We start from the raw sequence: 15375 nt of genomic DNA on the forward strand, positions 1-15375 counted from the left end.
GCCCCAGGCACATGTTGAGCTGCCAAGATGGTTCCTAAGCAATGTCTCCAGCACTCCCATTGGTGCATGTGGGCATAAAGCAGCAAGCAGAGCCTCCTTGGCTGCTTGCCATGCAGTGAGGGGATGCAAGGATTTGGTGGCTGCTTTTTGAGAGCTGCAGTAAGCACTACTGAGACTCCCACTCCCCAACCTCTTGCCCCAGCCAAGATTTTCCCACAAGCTGGGCACACTTGCTCCTAGAGCCTGCACCCCAAACCTCTGCCCCAGTGCAGAGTCCCCTTCTGCATCCCAACCACAAAGTCCACACCTCCTGGTACTGCAGCCCATTCTCTCAGCTGGAGCCATCACTATGTCCCATATGCCAACCCCTTATCAAAGCCTAGAGAAAATGAATGAGGTTGGGAAAGAGTCACCCACAGAGGGAATAAAGGAGAAATGAGTGAGGCCTTAGCGAAGGGAGGGCCCCTCGGGCAAGGTGGAGGGCCCCTCGGGCAAGGTGCAGGGCTGGGATGTTCTGTTTTGTGTGATTAGAAAATTGGCAACACTACCTGGGTCCCCAAGTAACTTTTTGCCAGTGTGTATTGTGAGTTTTTATGTTGATAAAGTAGCGGCCTTGACTAGAAAATGCTGAGATGTGAGAATCATTAACAGATCCAGAAATGCCAACTCTTGTGATTTTATCTTAAGTCTTAGACTGGTGGTTTTGTCAAAGCAGCAGCTTTTGGGCTGTGATTAGATGAGGATCTCACTTTCATTAAAATAAACAACAGAGTATATGGTCCTCATGCTCGTGGAGGAAAGCTTGCAAACATGCCCCAAGTGGATCTTACAAAACCAGACAAAAAGACTCCAAAATTTGTTATTTTTAATTTCATGATTTTCCAGACAATCTCATTATTTGGAGGGAACCTGCTCGTTATTTTTGAAAGTTTGAGGTGGGTTGGCAGGACTGCAGAGCCAACACTTTCAGCCCTTACCTAGTCTTTACTACAGTAAAAATATTGCCTGAATAAAAAGAAAGGACATTACTTCTTCATGGGTTTATCTTTATGCACATGAGTAGTTCATTTTATTTAAGTGAGAATAGTTTGTGTTTAAAGTTAAGCATTTGTTGTTTGGACCTGTTGGATTAGTAGAACTGGGCGATTAAAGAGTCACAAAATTATTTATTTTATCACATGGTTGGCAACTGTTTATCATACCTTTTACTGATATATGCCACTTCTTAAGACATCTAAGAAATAAAAAGTATCCTATTGCCCTGTTTTATGCACTGTTTGATCCAGGAATAATTGCTCCTTTAAACTAGAGCTTAGCTTGACTTGGAAAAAGAGGCTCAGTACCCCATCCCAGAATATGAAGAAGTTTGGATGCAGATGGTTATTCAGGCCTAATTCTGTAACAGGTTGGACTGGCATCCAGATATCCAGGAATTTTTGTTTTTTTATCTGGTTCCAGATTCATATTTGGTGAGTTAAATTTATTTCTACTTTTTATAGGTATTCATTCAAGAAAGTTCCTGGTGTGTGTCTATCAATTATTATTTGTGGTCTGCTGCTGACTGAACAGGAACCAATCTTGTTTCCAGTAAAAGGCCAGCTCATTTTACCAGTGTTTTTCTATCTGAGGAAATTGTAGTTGTGCAATTTTCAGAAAGCGAAATAATTCAAAAGTCTAAGAATGCATAGCCACCACACTTCCTGTGGGTAGCTCGGGAGCCGAAAGTACATTTTGATTAATTCAGCATTGCATTTTCTCACGGTGAACCTCTTTTTTTAAAATCTGAAAGAAGCTAATAATTTCTGTTTGATCACTGGTCTTTGCTTTGCTCCCAGCAACAGTAGTGTTTTGGAGCCTGCAGTAGCAACCATCCCTGGAGCCAGGTCCTTGTTGACTGCCACAGGGGCCACAACAGATGCTTTACACCAACTCTGGTATCTTCAGCAATGAAAAAGGTGAGGAGAAATCAGTTTTTTTCAGCAAAGAAAAAATGAACTCAATCTTGAATGAATAGATCACTTGTACAGTTCTTCTTACTGTGACAGCTGAAAAGGTAAGGCATGTTTTCAATCTGTTGTATCTAACACAACCGGAAAGAAAGGATTTTTGCTTAAACAATATTGCTTAGTATTTAAAAGAGTTGAGGAAAGATTTGGAACTTGAACTGTTGTGAACTTACTTTGTTGTGAAGTAATCGTTTACTGGAAAACCATGGTGGGATGATATTAATACTGCCAAGAGAGAAATTCAAGCAACATATTTAATTTTACAACCCAAAAGACATTGTTATGGGCACACAATCTATCTCTATATGAAAATTAAAATGTTGCAGTGAAGTAGGGCAAAATCTTTTCATAATTCTTTTCGTCAAGTAAATTATTAATTAAGTTGGTGTTTGTTTGAGAGACAGCTGCCATAAATGCCATTAGCATTTGTGATTAGCATGTTTTCCCAGTACTCTAAGGCTGTACTGTGGATACACCACATCTCTCTTTTGAATTAATAGGTCTGATAGTCAAATTATCTCAAATCAGGTCCTGACTTTCACAGATTATTTTGTATGCATTTGATTCAGTGTCACTGCCAAATCAAACAAATAAATGTGGCTATAGGAATTGGTAATGTTATTCATAGATCTCAAAATGAAAATACCCAAATAATTTCAAATTAAACAAAAATGTTCGTATACAAAATACTATTATTACATATGTCACTATATGTATATGTATTATTACTATTACTATTAATAATAAAATATATAATATTTTGCCTTTCATCTGAGAATTTTAATTTAGAAAGCTCTCAGTTTTTTACTCCTTCCTGAGCTCATCTGAGTTCCGACTGGTGCCCCTAGCAAAAATGTCTCTGTTTTATTAGCAATGCTTTGAGATATCCAACCCCCAAACGAGTACTATTTAAAGAGTCAGTCTTACTGTATATTGCGTGCAAACAAGCAGCCTGGAGAGAAAGGGTAAAGTTGCCAAGTCAAACTGAAAGATTAAGAAATTCCAGAAGTTACTCATGCAAATTTAATCTTGCCCACTTATATGTATGCATTATGCTATCACCTATAATTATATGGACATGTATTTTATTTTCCTGCATGTGTGGTTATCAGCAAAATTTGTACTCAGAAATTCCAGATCCACATTGCAGTCCCTTTGTGCTAATGGCATATTGTAGCAGAACTAAATAGCTGTCTTCTAGATAGACCAGTCCATAGATGGGAAGATGATACCCACTTTGCAAGTGATAAAATGACAGTTACGTGTGGAAGAGCAGTGGAACGTTGGGAATCAGTATTTCTTCCTCTGTTCCTGACTTTGTGATCAGAATGTGATTTAGTTGTTAGAGTGATGTCTATAAACAATTTAGCGAAGTACGTAGGGCACATGCATTCCAAAAAGCATTCTGTCAAAGTGGATGAGGATGGTGGTGCTCTTATTAGTAGAGTATTAATATTAATTGCTTGAGATGGTTAGCGAATGTCTAGTGTAATATCACTGCTAGGTTTTGCTTGGCCCCAGTGCCAATTACATCTGTGCAATTTGCTAGCCTCCAAATGACATGCCTCAGAATTTTTACTTTCAGATTTACTAAGGACATTGTAGCAATATTATCTTTTCAAATCAGTACTAGAGAAAAAGAAGGCACTATTCACTAATTATTTGGAGGCCTGATGCTGTGTGGTGCTGCATGCCTCCTGCAAAGTGCCTCCTTAGGGATCTCATCTCAGTACCTTTCAAGAGAGATTCAGTAACCTGGGAGGATCAAACTCTAAAAGAAGAGCCTTAAAGAAATGATTGTGTTGAAAAATCAACATGAGCAGTGGTTGTGCATGTCTTTGAAAATGTCCTATATTGTGAGACTGCATAATTGTGGTTTTTCAGACTTTAAATGTATTTTGGTAACTTCCTGTGAAAACACAGTTGGTAAGGAAATACAATGATTGTTCATATCTTTTTCTCCTATGTTTCCACCGGAAATTCATGCATATTTTTTCTGTAACAGTGTTCTGTGTGAAAATCTGTCATATTTTTGTCATAATAGGATTTTATCAAAAGATCGTAAATAGACGAGCAAATACATAGCTACTCTTTGGATATAAACAGCAGCATCTCATCCTGCCGCCTTTTGCAAAATTAGGTGGATAAAGTGGAGGTAGCCTGACAGCCTGGATGTAATACACACACATAAAACAATGAAATAGGTAAAAAATATCTTCAAATAAATTGGCAACATAGACTCTCTAGTATCACGTAATAAGTCAGATCTTCAGCTGATGTAAATCAGTGTAATTTCATTGGCTTCAATAAAGCTACACCTGTCTATACTTGTGAAAGATCTGTCCTTGAGTATTTAATACCTGATAATTTAGAGACTCTTCCTCATAAAGAATAATGTTATGAATATAGAAATTTGGAGATGTGCCCTGGAGTCAGGGGTTGGGAACATTGGGTTTGTTTCCATCGAAATGCCTCACTTAGAAGCAAGTAAGCAATCCCAACACACAGAAATATCATGCCCCCTCATTGTGAAAATGTTTTTGCAGGGCTTCCCTGACATTGATGGCCACCCTCTGTGCTCCTCTGACAGCGTGAGTGTCTGGCTGTTCAAACTGTGCACCCAAGCAACATGCCTCAGTGCTCCATTAACAGGTAAAATGTATGTGAAAATAAAGATGACTTCAGCCTTACTTTCACAGAAATTATGTAAGCAACAGCATTTGGCCACCACCTTGGAGATGTGATCCTCCAAAAGATACAGCCTACCACAGAGACACCTCCATCTTCCAACTAATCTGCCAAAGGCACATTCAACAATCATTTGGCAGTGGCTTAGCATGTTGTTCAGATGCTTCTTACACAGGGTATCTGGACAGCAGTAAGGCTTCATGAGCCTTCATGAGCAAGGAGTAGACTGTGTCACCTAGGATCACTCTGGGCGTTTCCACATCCCCCACTATGAATTTCTGGTCTGGATAGAAAAATGTCAACATACAGCCTCCTGTATAGGCTATTATTCCTGAAGATGCGTGCGTCATGCACTTTTCCAGATCACTTCACGTGTTTTTGAAATGCCCTCGGTGATCCTCAAGCACTTGAAGCACCATGGAGAATTACTCCTTATGATTGATATACTCAGAAGCAAGGTAGGGTGATGCTGTAATGGGGATGTATATCCCATCTATTGCCCTACCATGATTAGGAAAGCCCTTTTCAGCAAAGCCAGCCACTATGTCATCCACATTTCCCAGAGTCACATTCCTGTCCATTAAATGCAATTTATTGCCACACACACTTTCAGAAGTACTGCTCTGATGGTAGACTTGCCCACTCCAAAATTATTGACAAGTGAGTAGTAGCAAACTGGAGTGGCCAGCTTTTACAAAGCAATGGCAACACACTTCACTATCACGAGAGCAGCTCTCATTTGGGTGTCTTTCTGATGTAGTTCAGGGGCCAAAGATTACTCTGTCTGCTGTGACACAATTATGCAAATGAAGCATAGGATATTTAAATCCCCGCTTTATTTGCACTTTTGATTTGCCTAATTTACATCCCTCTTTTGACAGAGGGATGTAGTTTAGACATACCCTAAGAGTGTAGCTATTTAACCAGGTAACCAATAGCCAAATGGTTAGATGTGGCTCCCAGTCCAGCTCCCGGGAAGCCAGCTGCTGCCCCACACTGCTGCCTCTGTATTAGAGGCAGCAGCACAAGGCAAAGGCAGGAGCTGACAGAGGCAGCAGTGCAGTGCAAAAGCTGATGCATGCCAGGAGCTAGATTTACCAGCTCCCAACACACATTAGCTCCCAAGCAGCTGGCTGCCGCCCCTCATGTAACTGTATAATTGCTGAAATTTTCAGCAATTACTCGGTTAGCAAATTGCATACATTTTAACATCCCTACAAGATAGTTGACATTCTGGGTTTATGGAAATGGGTTTAGAATTTAATGCATGTGATGTTCTATAGTTGTTAGCTGTTATATACGACTTAATTTGTTTTCCTCTAAGAGGAAAGATGTTGTGATAAGTTTGTAGAAGATTAATTAGAGAAGTTCCTTCGTAAAAGGTGGTAATATGAGTGTAGGAATTTGGAGATGTGTCTGGTGGCAGGAATTGGTAACATCTCATTCCTGTGTGAAGAAATGCTCTCCAGTTTGTTTTATTAAAGCTTTTTTCCCCTTTTCATTCATTTGGTTTGTAGTTTAATGAACCCCAAGATCATTATAATGCTCAGATTAAACACTCAAGACTTTATTTAAAAATAATTTTTATTTCATCACTTTATTATAGTAGAGGTGGGTCAAAATTGGTCTGCTTTTAAACTCTCCTGAATAAATCAGACAAACCCAAATATAGACTTTATAACCTAATACAGAATCATAGTACAGTAAACTTCTGATAATACAGCACCTTTAGGACCCAGGGGGTGCCTGATTATCAGATATGTCGGACTATTGGAAGGGGGGCTATGAGGGGTCTGGGCTGGGGTGGGGGGGATGCCACCCCAGATCCCTCATAGCCCCCCCTTCCGATAGTCCGGCTCTGCCCAGGTGTCCCTGATTTAGCCGCTGCTGGTCAGTTTCAGAGCAGCTGGAGTGCTGCCGGCTTGGTCCGGTAGCGCCGACCCTTGGCGCTGCGAGACCAACCTGGCAGCACCCCAGCTGCTCTTGGGGATGCCTGGGGCAGAGCAGCTGGGGTGCTCTGCCCCAGGTGTCCCCAAGTCAGCCACTGCTGATACTGATCAGCGGCTGACTCCAGGAAGCCTGAGGCAGAGCTGCTCTGCCATGGGCTTCCTGGAGTCAGCTGCTGGTCAGTTTCAACAGTGGCTGAATCCAGACGCCTGGGACAGAGCAGCTGGAGTGCTGCCAGGTTGGTCTGGTAGCGCCAACCCTTGGCGCTGCAAGACCAACCCGGCAGCACCCCAGCTGCTCTTGGGGATGCCTAGGGCAGAGCAGCTGGCGCGCTGCTAGGTTGGTCCCCACAGCACCACACCTCGGCGCTGTGGGGATCAACCCGGCAGCACCCCAGCTGCTCTGTCCCAGGCTCTGTCAGCTGCTGCTTAAACTGAAGCTCTGCCTCAGGCTTCCTGGAGTCAGCTGCTGGTCACTTTCAGCAGCGGCTGAATCGGGGGCAGCTGGGGTGCTGCCGGGTTGGTCCCGCAGGCCAGAGGGGCAGCACTACGGGACCTCCCCGGCGGCACTCCAGCTGCTCTGCCCCCGGCTTCTCCGATTCAGCCGCTGGTCAGTTTTAGCAGTGGCTGAATCAGGGAAGCTGGGGGAAGAGCAGCTCCAATGGTCTGGCTGCCCAGAGCACTTCCAGGTTCCTGATGGTGCCGGACCATGAGGAGTGCCGGACCATCAGATGCCGGACCATCGGAGTTTTACTGTATACAGTTTCTAAGACACTCATATATTCTGAATGTGATCAAATAACTTTTTCTTATGCAGGTGCTACAGTAATATACATTATTATTAAAAATAACATATTTTTCTTCTGTTCGGTTATTTCAAAACTGTACATGCAGAGCCAGTTTCTGCAGTTTCATCCAGAAAACTCCTTTTGATTTCAGAGAAAGCTTTATACAAGTAAGTACCACAGGATTTGTTCCATAGTTACAAAGCAGTTTTTGTTTGTTTTTATTTAAGCTTCATTGTCACAGTTCTTGAGGTGCCCAGGACTGTGAATCATCTTGTTTTTCTTCATCTCCAGCAAAAGGAAGTCTTGGTTGTGGTAGCTATGTGTTAGCTTTCTGACATTGTGTGCCCTTCAGCCATCCTTGACACTGGCAACTGACAGCATTTTCTGATCATCTTCACCCAAAAATGCATTATAGCCCAATTTACTAATTGTACCTTAAACCAGTGCTCCTGTAAACCATACAGCACTTGAGGGCATTTATAAAACAGAGGAAAATTTATTATAGTAAGAAAAGGGAATTGAGTAGAAATGAGGGAATGGTAGAAAAATTGGATACACTATAAAACAAAAATTATAAAATGTGACCCTGGGTCTTCACTTATCAATAATTTCTTTTCTTCGCTAATAAAATAGATTTCACTTCCAAAGCTTAATCAGTTGCAGAGTTGGCTGTTTTCATAAGAACCAGCATTCAAATGCTCCTGAAAGTACCTTTCTCTGACAGGGATTTTCTTTGGTGAATGAATATACTCTGGCTATCTCTATTTGTACAGCACTGTAGTGGTGAATCCTAGAGAAGATGCTTAATTGATTGGGGAGAGCTCTCCGGTCAGCATTAAAAAACTACCTTGGGGTATGTCTACACAACAGCGTTATTCCAAAATAGCATAGTGCGCATATACACCACAAGCCTTTATTTTTAAATAATGGTGAGCTGGAGGACTTCTTACTTCGACTCATAGTAACCCTCATTTTACAAGGAGGAAGGAAAGTGGAAGGAAGAATGTTCTTCCTTCAAATTCCTACTGTACAAAGAGCCAAAATGAGCTATTTTGACTTAAGCTATGCAATTGACATAGCTGAAGCCCTACTGTGTAGATGTACCCTTAGGGTAGCTCTACACAGCAAAATTATTTCGAAATAACAGCCCTTATAATAACTTTCCTAGCATTTACACAGCCAAACCACGATTTTGAAATAAATTCGAAATAGCGGAGCGCTTATTTCGAATTTGGTAAACCTCATTCTACGAGGAATAACGCCCAATTCGAAATAGCTATTTCGAAATAAGTGCTGTGTAGACACTTATATCGAAATAGGGGGCCTCCAGCCTTCCCAGGGTGCCCTGGTGGCCACTCCAGCCTCAACCAAGAACACTTCTCTCCCTGCCTACCTCCCTGGAGCACTTAAAGGTGTAGACTCTGGCTACAGTGCCTGTGCCAGCCCCAAGTCTGCCAGCCAAGAGCCAGCAGTCACTGCCCCTGACCCAGTGGCCCCAAAACATGAGCCAGCAAGCCATTGGCAGCCAGCCCCCCACTGCTTCCTAGGAGCAGTCTGCTAGCTCCTAGGAGCCTGCCAGGGCCCAGAGAAGGCAGGCGCCTTCCTGGTCCAGGGTGGAGATCATGGACTTTATTCAGGTTTGGGGGGGGGGGATGCCCCCAACATCCATATTCTCCACACTATATGGAGGAACGCGGCTATCTATGGCAAGGTAGATGCCACTCTGGCCACCAAAAGCCACATGTGAACCCAGGAGCAAGTTTGCATTACAATCAAGTTGGTCTGGCGGGACTCCCAACTCTGAGCCCTGAGCTTCCCCTCCCCCTTTCTTCCCCTTGCTTCCCCCTTCCAGCTCCTTCCTCCCAGGTTTCCCCCTCCCCTCTCCTACCTTCTCTTCTCCTCTCTCCCGCCTCTTTTCCCCAGTCTCACCAGAGTTTCATCTCCCCCCAGTTTTGTTAAATAAAGAGAGTTTGTGTTCATGAAAATACGTGTATTTTATTTGACATCAGGAAGGTGGCTTAGGGAGGAGTAAGTGGAAGGATGTGAGGGAGGAATGAGGCACAAGACCCCAGTGGGGCAGACCAGAGAGGCTCTTAGTGCTCCTCAGGGTGGAAGTTCTCCCGCAGGTCCTTCTGGATACTGACAGCCCCCCAATGGACCTCCCAGATGGCAGCCTGCAGAAAGTGCAGCCAGGCTTGCAATAACGCATCCAAGAGAAGCACCAGAGTGCCCAGGGGCAGCTTGGTCTCCATGTTGCAGAGTGCTTTGGTGTCCCGAGTGAGGGCAATCAGGGCACGCAGAGACAAAATGCTTTGCTGTCCCTCCTCGAGGTAGACAAGCAAGCAGGGAAACCTGAGAACTGGCTGACTGGGGCGGCGTCTCTTTAAGCAAAGACCTCAGATAGCCTCAGGCAGTAGCCACACACAGTAAGTCCTGATCTGGTGCTCTGCCGGAACTGGTTCTGGCCAGCCTTAAATGTGATTCAGAGTCCACTCAATGTGGACGCACTATTTCGAACTAACACTGTAGTGTAGACATACCCTTAGGCCGTGTCCAGACTCAGGGGTTTTTTCGGGAAAAGTAGTCTTTTCCCGAAAAAACTTCCCCTGCGTCCAGACTCAAGCCGCGTTCTTTCGAAATTATTTCGAAAGAACGCGGCTTTTCTTTCGAAATTATTTCGAAAGAACGTGGCTTTTCTTTCGATGGCGGTAAACCTCGTTTCACGAGGAAGAACGCCTTCCTTCGAAAGTTCCTCTTTCGAAAGAAGGCGTTCTTCAATGTAAAGAGGCCGTCTTTGAAAGAGAGCATCCAGACTCGCTGGGTGCTCTCTTTCGAAAAAGCGGATTTCTCTTTCGAAAGATCTGCCTGCAGTCTAGACGCGATCTTTCAAAAGAGGCTCTTTCGAAAGATGCTTTCGAAAGAGCCTCTTTCGAAAGAAGCCTGCAGTCTAGACATAGCCTTAGAGAATAGCAGGAGCTATGTTGGCAGGAGAAATTCTTCCATGGACAGCATAATGCACATGAGCCCTTATGTCTACATAATTTATGCTGCTTGGGGCATATGTGTGTGGAATCCACCAGATATAGGTTATAGCAGAGGTGGGCAATAAATCCAAGGTGGCTTGCCAGGGTTAGCACTTGGCAGGCCACTGGCACTGTATTTATCTGCACAGTCTCAGGTAACAGCCATTTATAGCTCCCACTGGCCACCAATCACTGTTCTCAGCCAGTGGGAGCTGCAGGAAGCAACGCCAACCGAGACACCACTTCCTGCAACTCGATTTGGTTGGAACAGTGATATGCAGCCAACAGGAGTTGCAAGCAGCAAGCAGCTATACCAGTGTATATGCATGTAAATAAAGTACTGGCTGCCTGCCTCTGGGGACCCATTTCTGGCAAGTGGACCATTTATTGCCCACGTCTGGGCTATAGTATAAACATAGCTTCTCTTATAGTGAAACAGTCTTTTGTCTTTAATCATACTTAGAGTGATCTCTCCTGTAACATTCCTTTTCACCTCCAGGAGGTTCTAGTCATTTGCAGTTGTCTTTGATGGTTTTCTATTGGCTGTTCTGGAGTGTGGTGGCAAGGGTTGACAATAGAAGCTAATATTACCTTGATGACTGACTAAGGAGGGGTGACACCTCCCTCTTGCTTGAGTGAGCCATCACCAACACACATTACTCCTAGTGCAGTGGTTCTCAAACTTTTTGGCCCACAGACCACCCCACTCAATTCAGACTTTTCTGTGGACCACCAGCCAACCCCGCATGATGACAAAATGGATGCAGGAGGGCTGTTGGTGTGGGGTCTGGCCAGGAGGTAGGGTGCAGGAGAGGCCTATGGGCGGATGTCTGCCTGGGAGGTTGGGCGCAGGAGCGAGGTGAGGGTTCTGGGAAGGAAGGAGGGTGACAGGAGCAGGGTGAGGGTGTGTGGTCTTGGCGTGAAGAGGGTGCGTAAGAGGGTGGTGGTACATGAGGGGGATTGGCCGATTCTGAAGCCTGCCTTAGCACCAGTGTTCCCTGTAAGCTGAGCACTTGGGTGGCCACCCAGCAAAAATTCAGATGCTGCCCAGATGATTAGCAGAGCGTCCAAAGCACTCTTAGCCACCAGCATGAGTTTCTACTGGTGGTGCTCCTCTGCATATGTCTCAGAGCACATCATAAAATTTATTCTGCCCATGGATGAAAATGTTATAGGGAACATTGCTTAGTACTCCCACTGATCGCCCTGCAGCAATGAGACCCAGTTTCTGATATTATGCAACCCAGTACTGGGTAAAAACTAGGGATGTAAGTGACTAGTCAACTATCTGATAAGCATAAGCCAGTTAAAAGCCACTTCCCCCAGCACCGTTGCCGTGGGCGACAGGGGAAGTAGAGGTACAGCAGGAAATGGCACGAGCAGGGACTGAAGTAGTCTCCGCTCACGCCAGTTCTGCTGCGATTCTGCTTTTGAAATGTACAAAGCCCTGGCAGGGAGTACGGGGCCAGCGGGGGACTTCCCTGCTGGTCCCATGCTCCCTTTGGGGCTTCCTTTTCAAATGTACAAGAGCCCCAGTGGGACACTTGTACATTTCAAAGGCTGAGGCGCTGCAGGGAGTGTAAGCTAGTCCCTAGCTGGCCCTACTCTCCCTGCTGGGTTTCCGCTTTTGAACTATAGCTAGAGCCTGGCAGGGCTCCTGCTACAGTTCAGAGGTGGAGGCACCCTTATCAACTAATCCCGTTGACTAGTCGATTAGTTAATTAATCTAAATTTAACATCCCTAGTCAAAACCAGTGTTCCCTCTAAGATGTGGGGCAGCACAGCTTCACAGGTGATCAATCAGCCCTGTCTAGTCAGGGGCTCAGGGCTCCTTGCACAGAGCTGACTGACTGGACGGGGCTGATTAATTGCCTGTGAAGCTGTGCTGCCACTCAGCTTAGAGGGAACACTGGTCAAGACCCACAGTTTGAAAACCACTGCCATCAAGCATATTTTCCATACAAATATATTATTCTACTGTACATACATATTGCAGTAAGACTGAGTCTTAACAAGTTATGAGCTTCCTTTAGAAATCTTCCATATTAATTTTTAATGAGTAAGATGTCTTTGATGTAGTGAGATTGTCAGGTCTGAGGTGAAAAGAATATGCAACAAGGGGACCCTTTGCCAAAGGCTCTCTTGCGTCACATTTGTGTATTTCTCTTTCTATATTTTTCTGCTTCTTGTATGTTTGTACATAAGTAAGTCAAGGGTTTGAACTGAGAAAGTATTTGTGCACAGTGCTGGGAATAAAACCATATCCTTTTGACTTTTTGTGTTTGTGTCTGTTTAATAAAGATAACAGTGGTGTGATGCACAAAACCATTTATCTAGCTTCCACAGAAGAAAGCTCAATGTAATTCAGATGATGGGTCCATTAACTATTAAAACCTATTAATAATAATAAGAAAAGTCTCTTAAGAAGTATTGCTCTTTCTCCTTTTATTAGACGTTTTTAATAGTCTGTCACTTCCATAAGATAAAATGTACAGCTACTAATCAGCTAAGGAGCACATATCATAACCAATATGTTTTCAAATCATGAAGCCGGAGGGCCAGCTGCTGAATTTTCTTGGCAGCTACTTTCATTGGTTGATTTTTTTTTTTTTTTGCATTATCAACTTAACACGAAAGTTGTCCTTTTCCAAGTTATTAACACAAAAAGCTTAACATTAAAGCAGGGGTTCTCAAACTTTGTGATACTGCGACCCTCCTCTAAGTTGCTTGTGACCCCCCCGGGGGTCGGGACCCACAGTTTGAGAAATGTGGCATTAAAGGAAGCTGTTCTTATGATGGAAATGCTCACTGAAGAGTGTTCTGTCCTATTCAGTTATCACCAGGCATGTCTGAATCAGTGGGTGAAAGGTTTGTATACCGTAGAGTTTGTTTTCCACAGAAGTAAAGACCAGATACTAATAGCAAGATGGTAAAGAAGAGAAAATGAGGAAAAATTATACTTTATCTTTGCTTTTCTCTAGGTCCTGAACAAGATAGTATTTTTATTCTAGTCACTTCCAACCCTGAAATTTCTAAAGCAAGAAGTCAAGACAGACAAGCTGTTTTTCTCTCCTTCCTGCTCTTTCTCTGCATGAAGGCCACCTCAGCCTGGTGATTACAAATAAAAATTTACTTTGGGCTATTGTAAGTTTTGGAGCTGCTCTCGGGGAAAAAAAAACTTTCATATGAAAGAGAGCAGACTGTTGTGACCCTGCTAAATGACGGTGTCACCAGGGGGCAGAGACACTCTGAAAATAATGACTTGCATGGAGATTAAATCTTTTTATTTGTTTCTTCAAGAGTATGACACAGTAGAAATGTATCACCAATGAAATAAGAGCACAGGCACTTCAAAGAACTAAAAGACTTCCCAACTGCTATATTATACTCCGGACAACAGTAATAATCTGTCAGATTGGATATAGTAGAACTGTGTAGTGCAGGTGTCTCCAAAGAAAGTGAAGCGTGAGGAAAATGACCTATGAACTGAATCTAAACTTCCTTAAGGAATTGGAACAAGAGACAATTTTACAGGTCCTGTATCGTGATCAGATGGTGAGAAAAGTGGATGAAGAAAGGATAAGGTATTTTGCCTTTTTTGGTCTATGGCCACTATATCTCTGCTTTCCTCTCTAATCTTATTTCTTCTCTTGTCTGCAGTTAACTAGTATTTTCTTTGTCTAGTTGGGAAAACTAAGAGGTATCCAGTGTGTCATGGTATTAATATGCTAGTGACAAACTGTAAATTAGAATTGAACTAATACCATGAATTGAATAAACTACTGAATGAATTTAGCTTCTAGCATTCCAAGAAAAAATCAGACTACCTGCACAATAGTAACTCCCCCAGTAAAGAGTATAATAGTTAATTTTCTTTTATCACATTCACAGGTGTGCATGCACTGTCTTAGTTACAACGAATGATATCAGGTCTTTGAATCATTCCAGGAGTCTCATAAGAAGTTTTTGGAATCTCTTTATGCTGAGTGAAGCAGTATCCCATTCCATGTTAATTTTATGCCAAATGTATTGCATTTACTAGTCTGCAGTTTTCTATAATCATCATAGGATTTATTTGCTGGATGAAGAGTTTAAATTTAATTCTCTCAGTACCTTCACACAAAGTTAAATCTTTGACTTCTTTTGTTTCTTGTATGTTAGGTCTTTGACAAGGGTTTTTGGAACCTTCCAGCCTACTTTCGTAGGGTATGTCTACACTACCCCGCTAGTTCGAACTAGCGGGGTAATGTAGGCATACCGCACTTGCAAATGAAGCCCGGGATTTGAATTTCCCGGGCTTCATTTGCATAAGCGGGGAGCCGCCATTTTTAAAACCCCGCTGGTTCGAACTCCGTGCAGCACGGATAGACGGTGCTCAAACTAGGTAGTTCGGACTAGGCTTCCTATTCTGAACTACCGGTACACCTTGTTCCACCTCGTTCCACAAGGTGTACCGGTAGTTCGGAATAGGAAGCCTAGTCCGAACTACCTAGTTCGAGCCCCGTGTAGCCGCGCTGCACAGGGTTCAAACCAGCGGGGTTTTAAAAATGGCGGCTCCCCGCTTATGCAAATGAAGCCCGGGAAATTCAAATCCCGGGCTTCATTTGCAAGTGCGGTATGCCTACATTACCCTCCTAGTTCGAACTAGGAGGGTAGTGTAGACATACCCTGAAGGAATAACCCACCCCATGAAAAGCATATCATTTGTGTTGCTGAAAATTACATATGTAGAGTTAAAATTCTGTGTGTTTGAACACTTGAATGTAGGGGCCTAACATTTGTTTTCTGCAACTATTTTCATGATTAAAACTGAAATGCCTGTGGAAAGCAATTGTAAGCAAAGCTGAAACACATTCATTTTTAAATTTGAGTAAATAAGGTAACTTTTTGTTATTTACACAGCTCAACATTGTATAGTCAGAAT

General features: G+C 43.3%; 1 protein-coding gene and 1 non-coding gene across 12 annotated transcripts in view; both read left to right on the forward strand.

Moving 5' to 3' along the window:
- The window catches only part of SYTL3 (synaptotagmin like 3), a 64341-nt gene that overhangs the window by 745 nt on the left and 48221 nt on the right, over nt 1–15375 (forward strand). The window contains exons 1-6 of one of the 11 annotated variants that reach the window (XM_075924539.2): nt 17–1469; nt 1836–1955; nt 4051–4210; nt 4553–4658; nt 7535–7595; nt 13433–14035. In XM_075924539.2, the coding sequence (XP_075780654.1) occupies nt 13926–14035 (110 nt within the window). In that variant the 5' untranslated portion in view covers nt 17–1469; nt 1836–1955; nt 4051–4210; ... (1 more) ...; nt 7535–7595; nt 13433–13925. Of the gene's footprint in view, nt 1–16; nt 1470–1545; nt 1956–4050; nt 4211–4552; nt 4666–7534; nt 7596–12355; nt 13320–13432; nt 14036–15375 lie in introns of those variants that run through there. The other 10 variants (XM_075924543.2, XM_075924535.2, XM_075924538.2 and 7 more) reach the window with 10 other exon arrangements.
- LOC142828111 (small nucleolar RNA SNORA76) lies at nt 6606–6739 on the forward strand. The gene has a single exon (XR_012903103.1). It is a non-coding gene; the product is annotated as a small nucleolar RNA SNORA76 (small nucleolar RNA).

The sequence above is a fragment of the Pelodiscus sinensis genome, chromosome 3 (assembly GCF_052426305.1).
Source record: "Pelodiscus sinensis isolate ZL-2025 chromosome 3, ASM5242630v1, whole genome shotgun sequence".
NCBI classification, from domain to species: Eukaryota; Metazoa; Chordata; order Testudines; family Trionychidae; genus Pelodiscus; species Pelodiscus sinensis.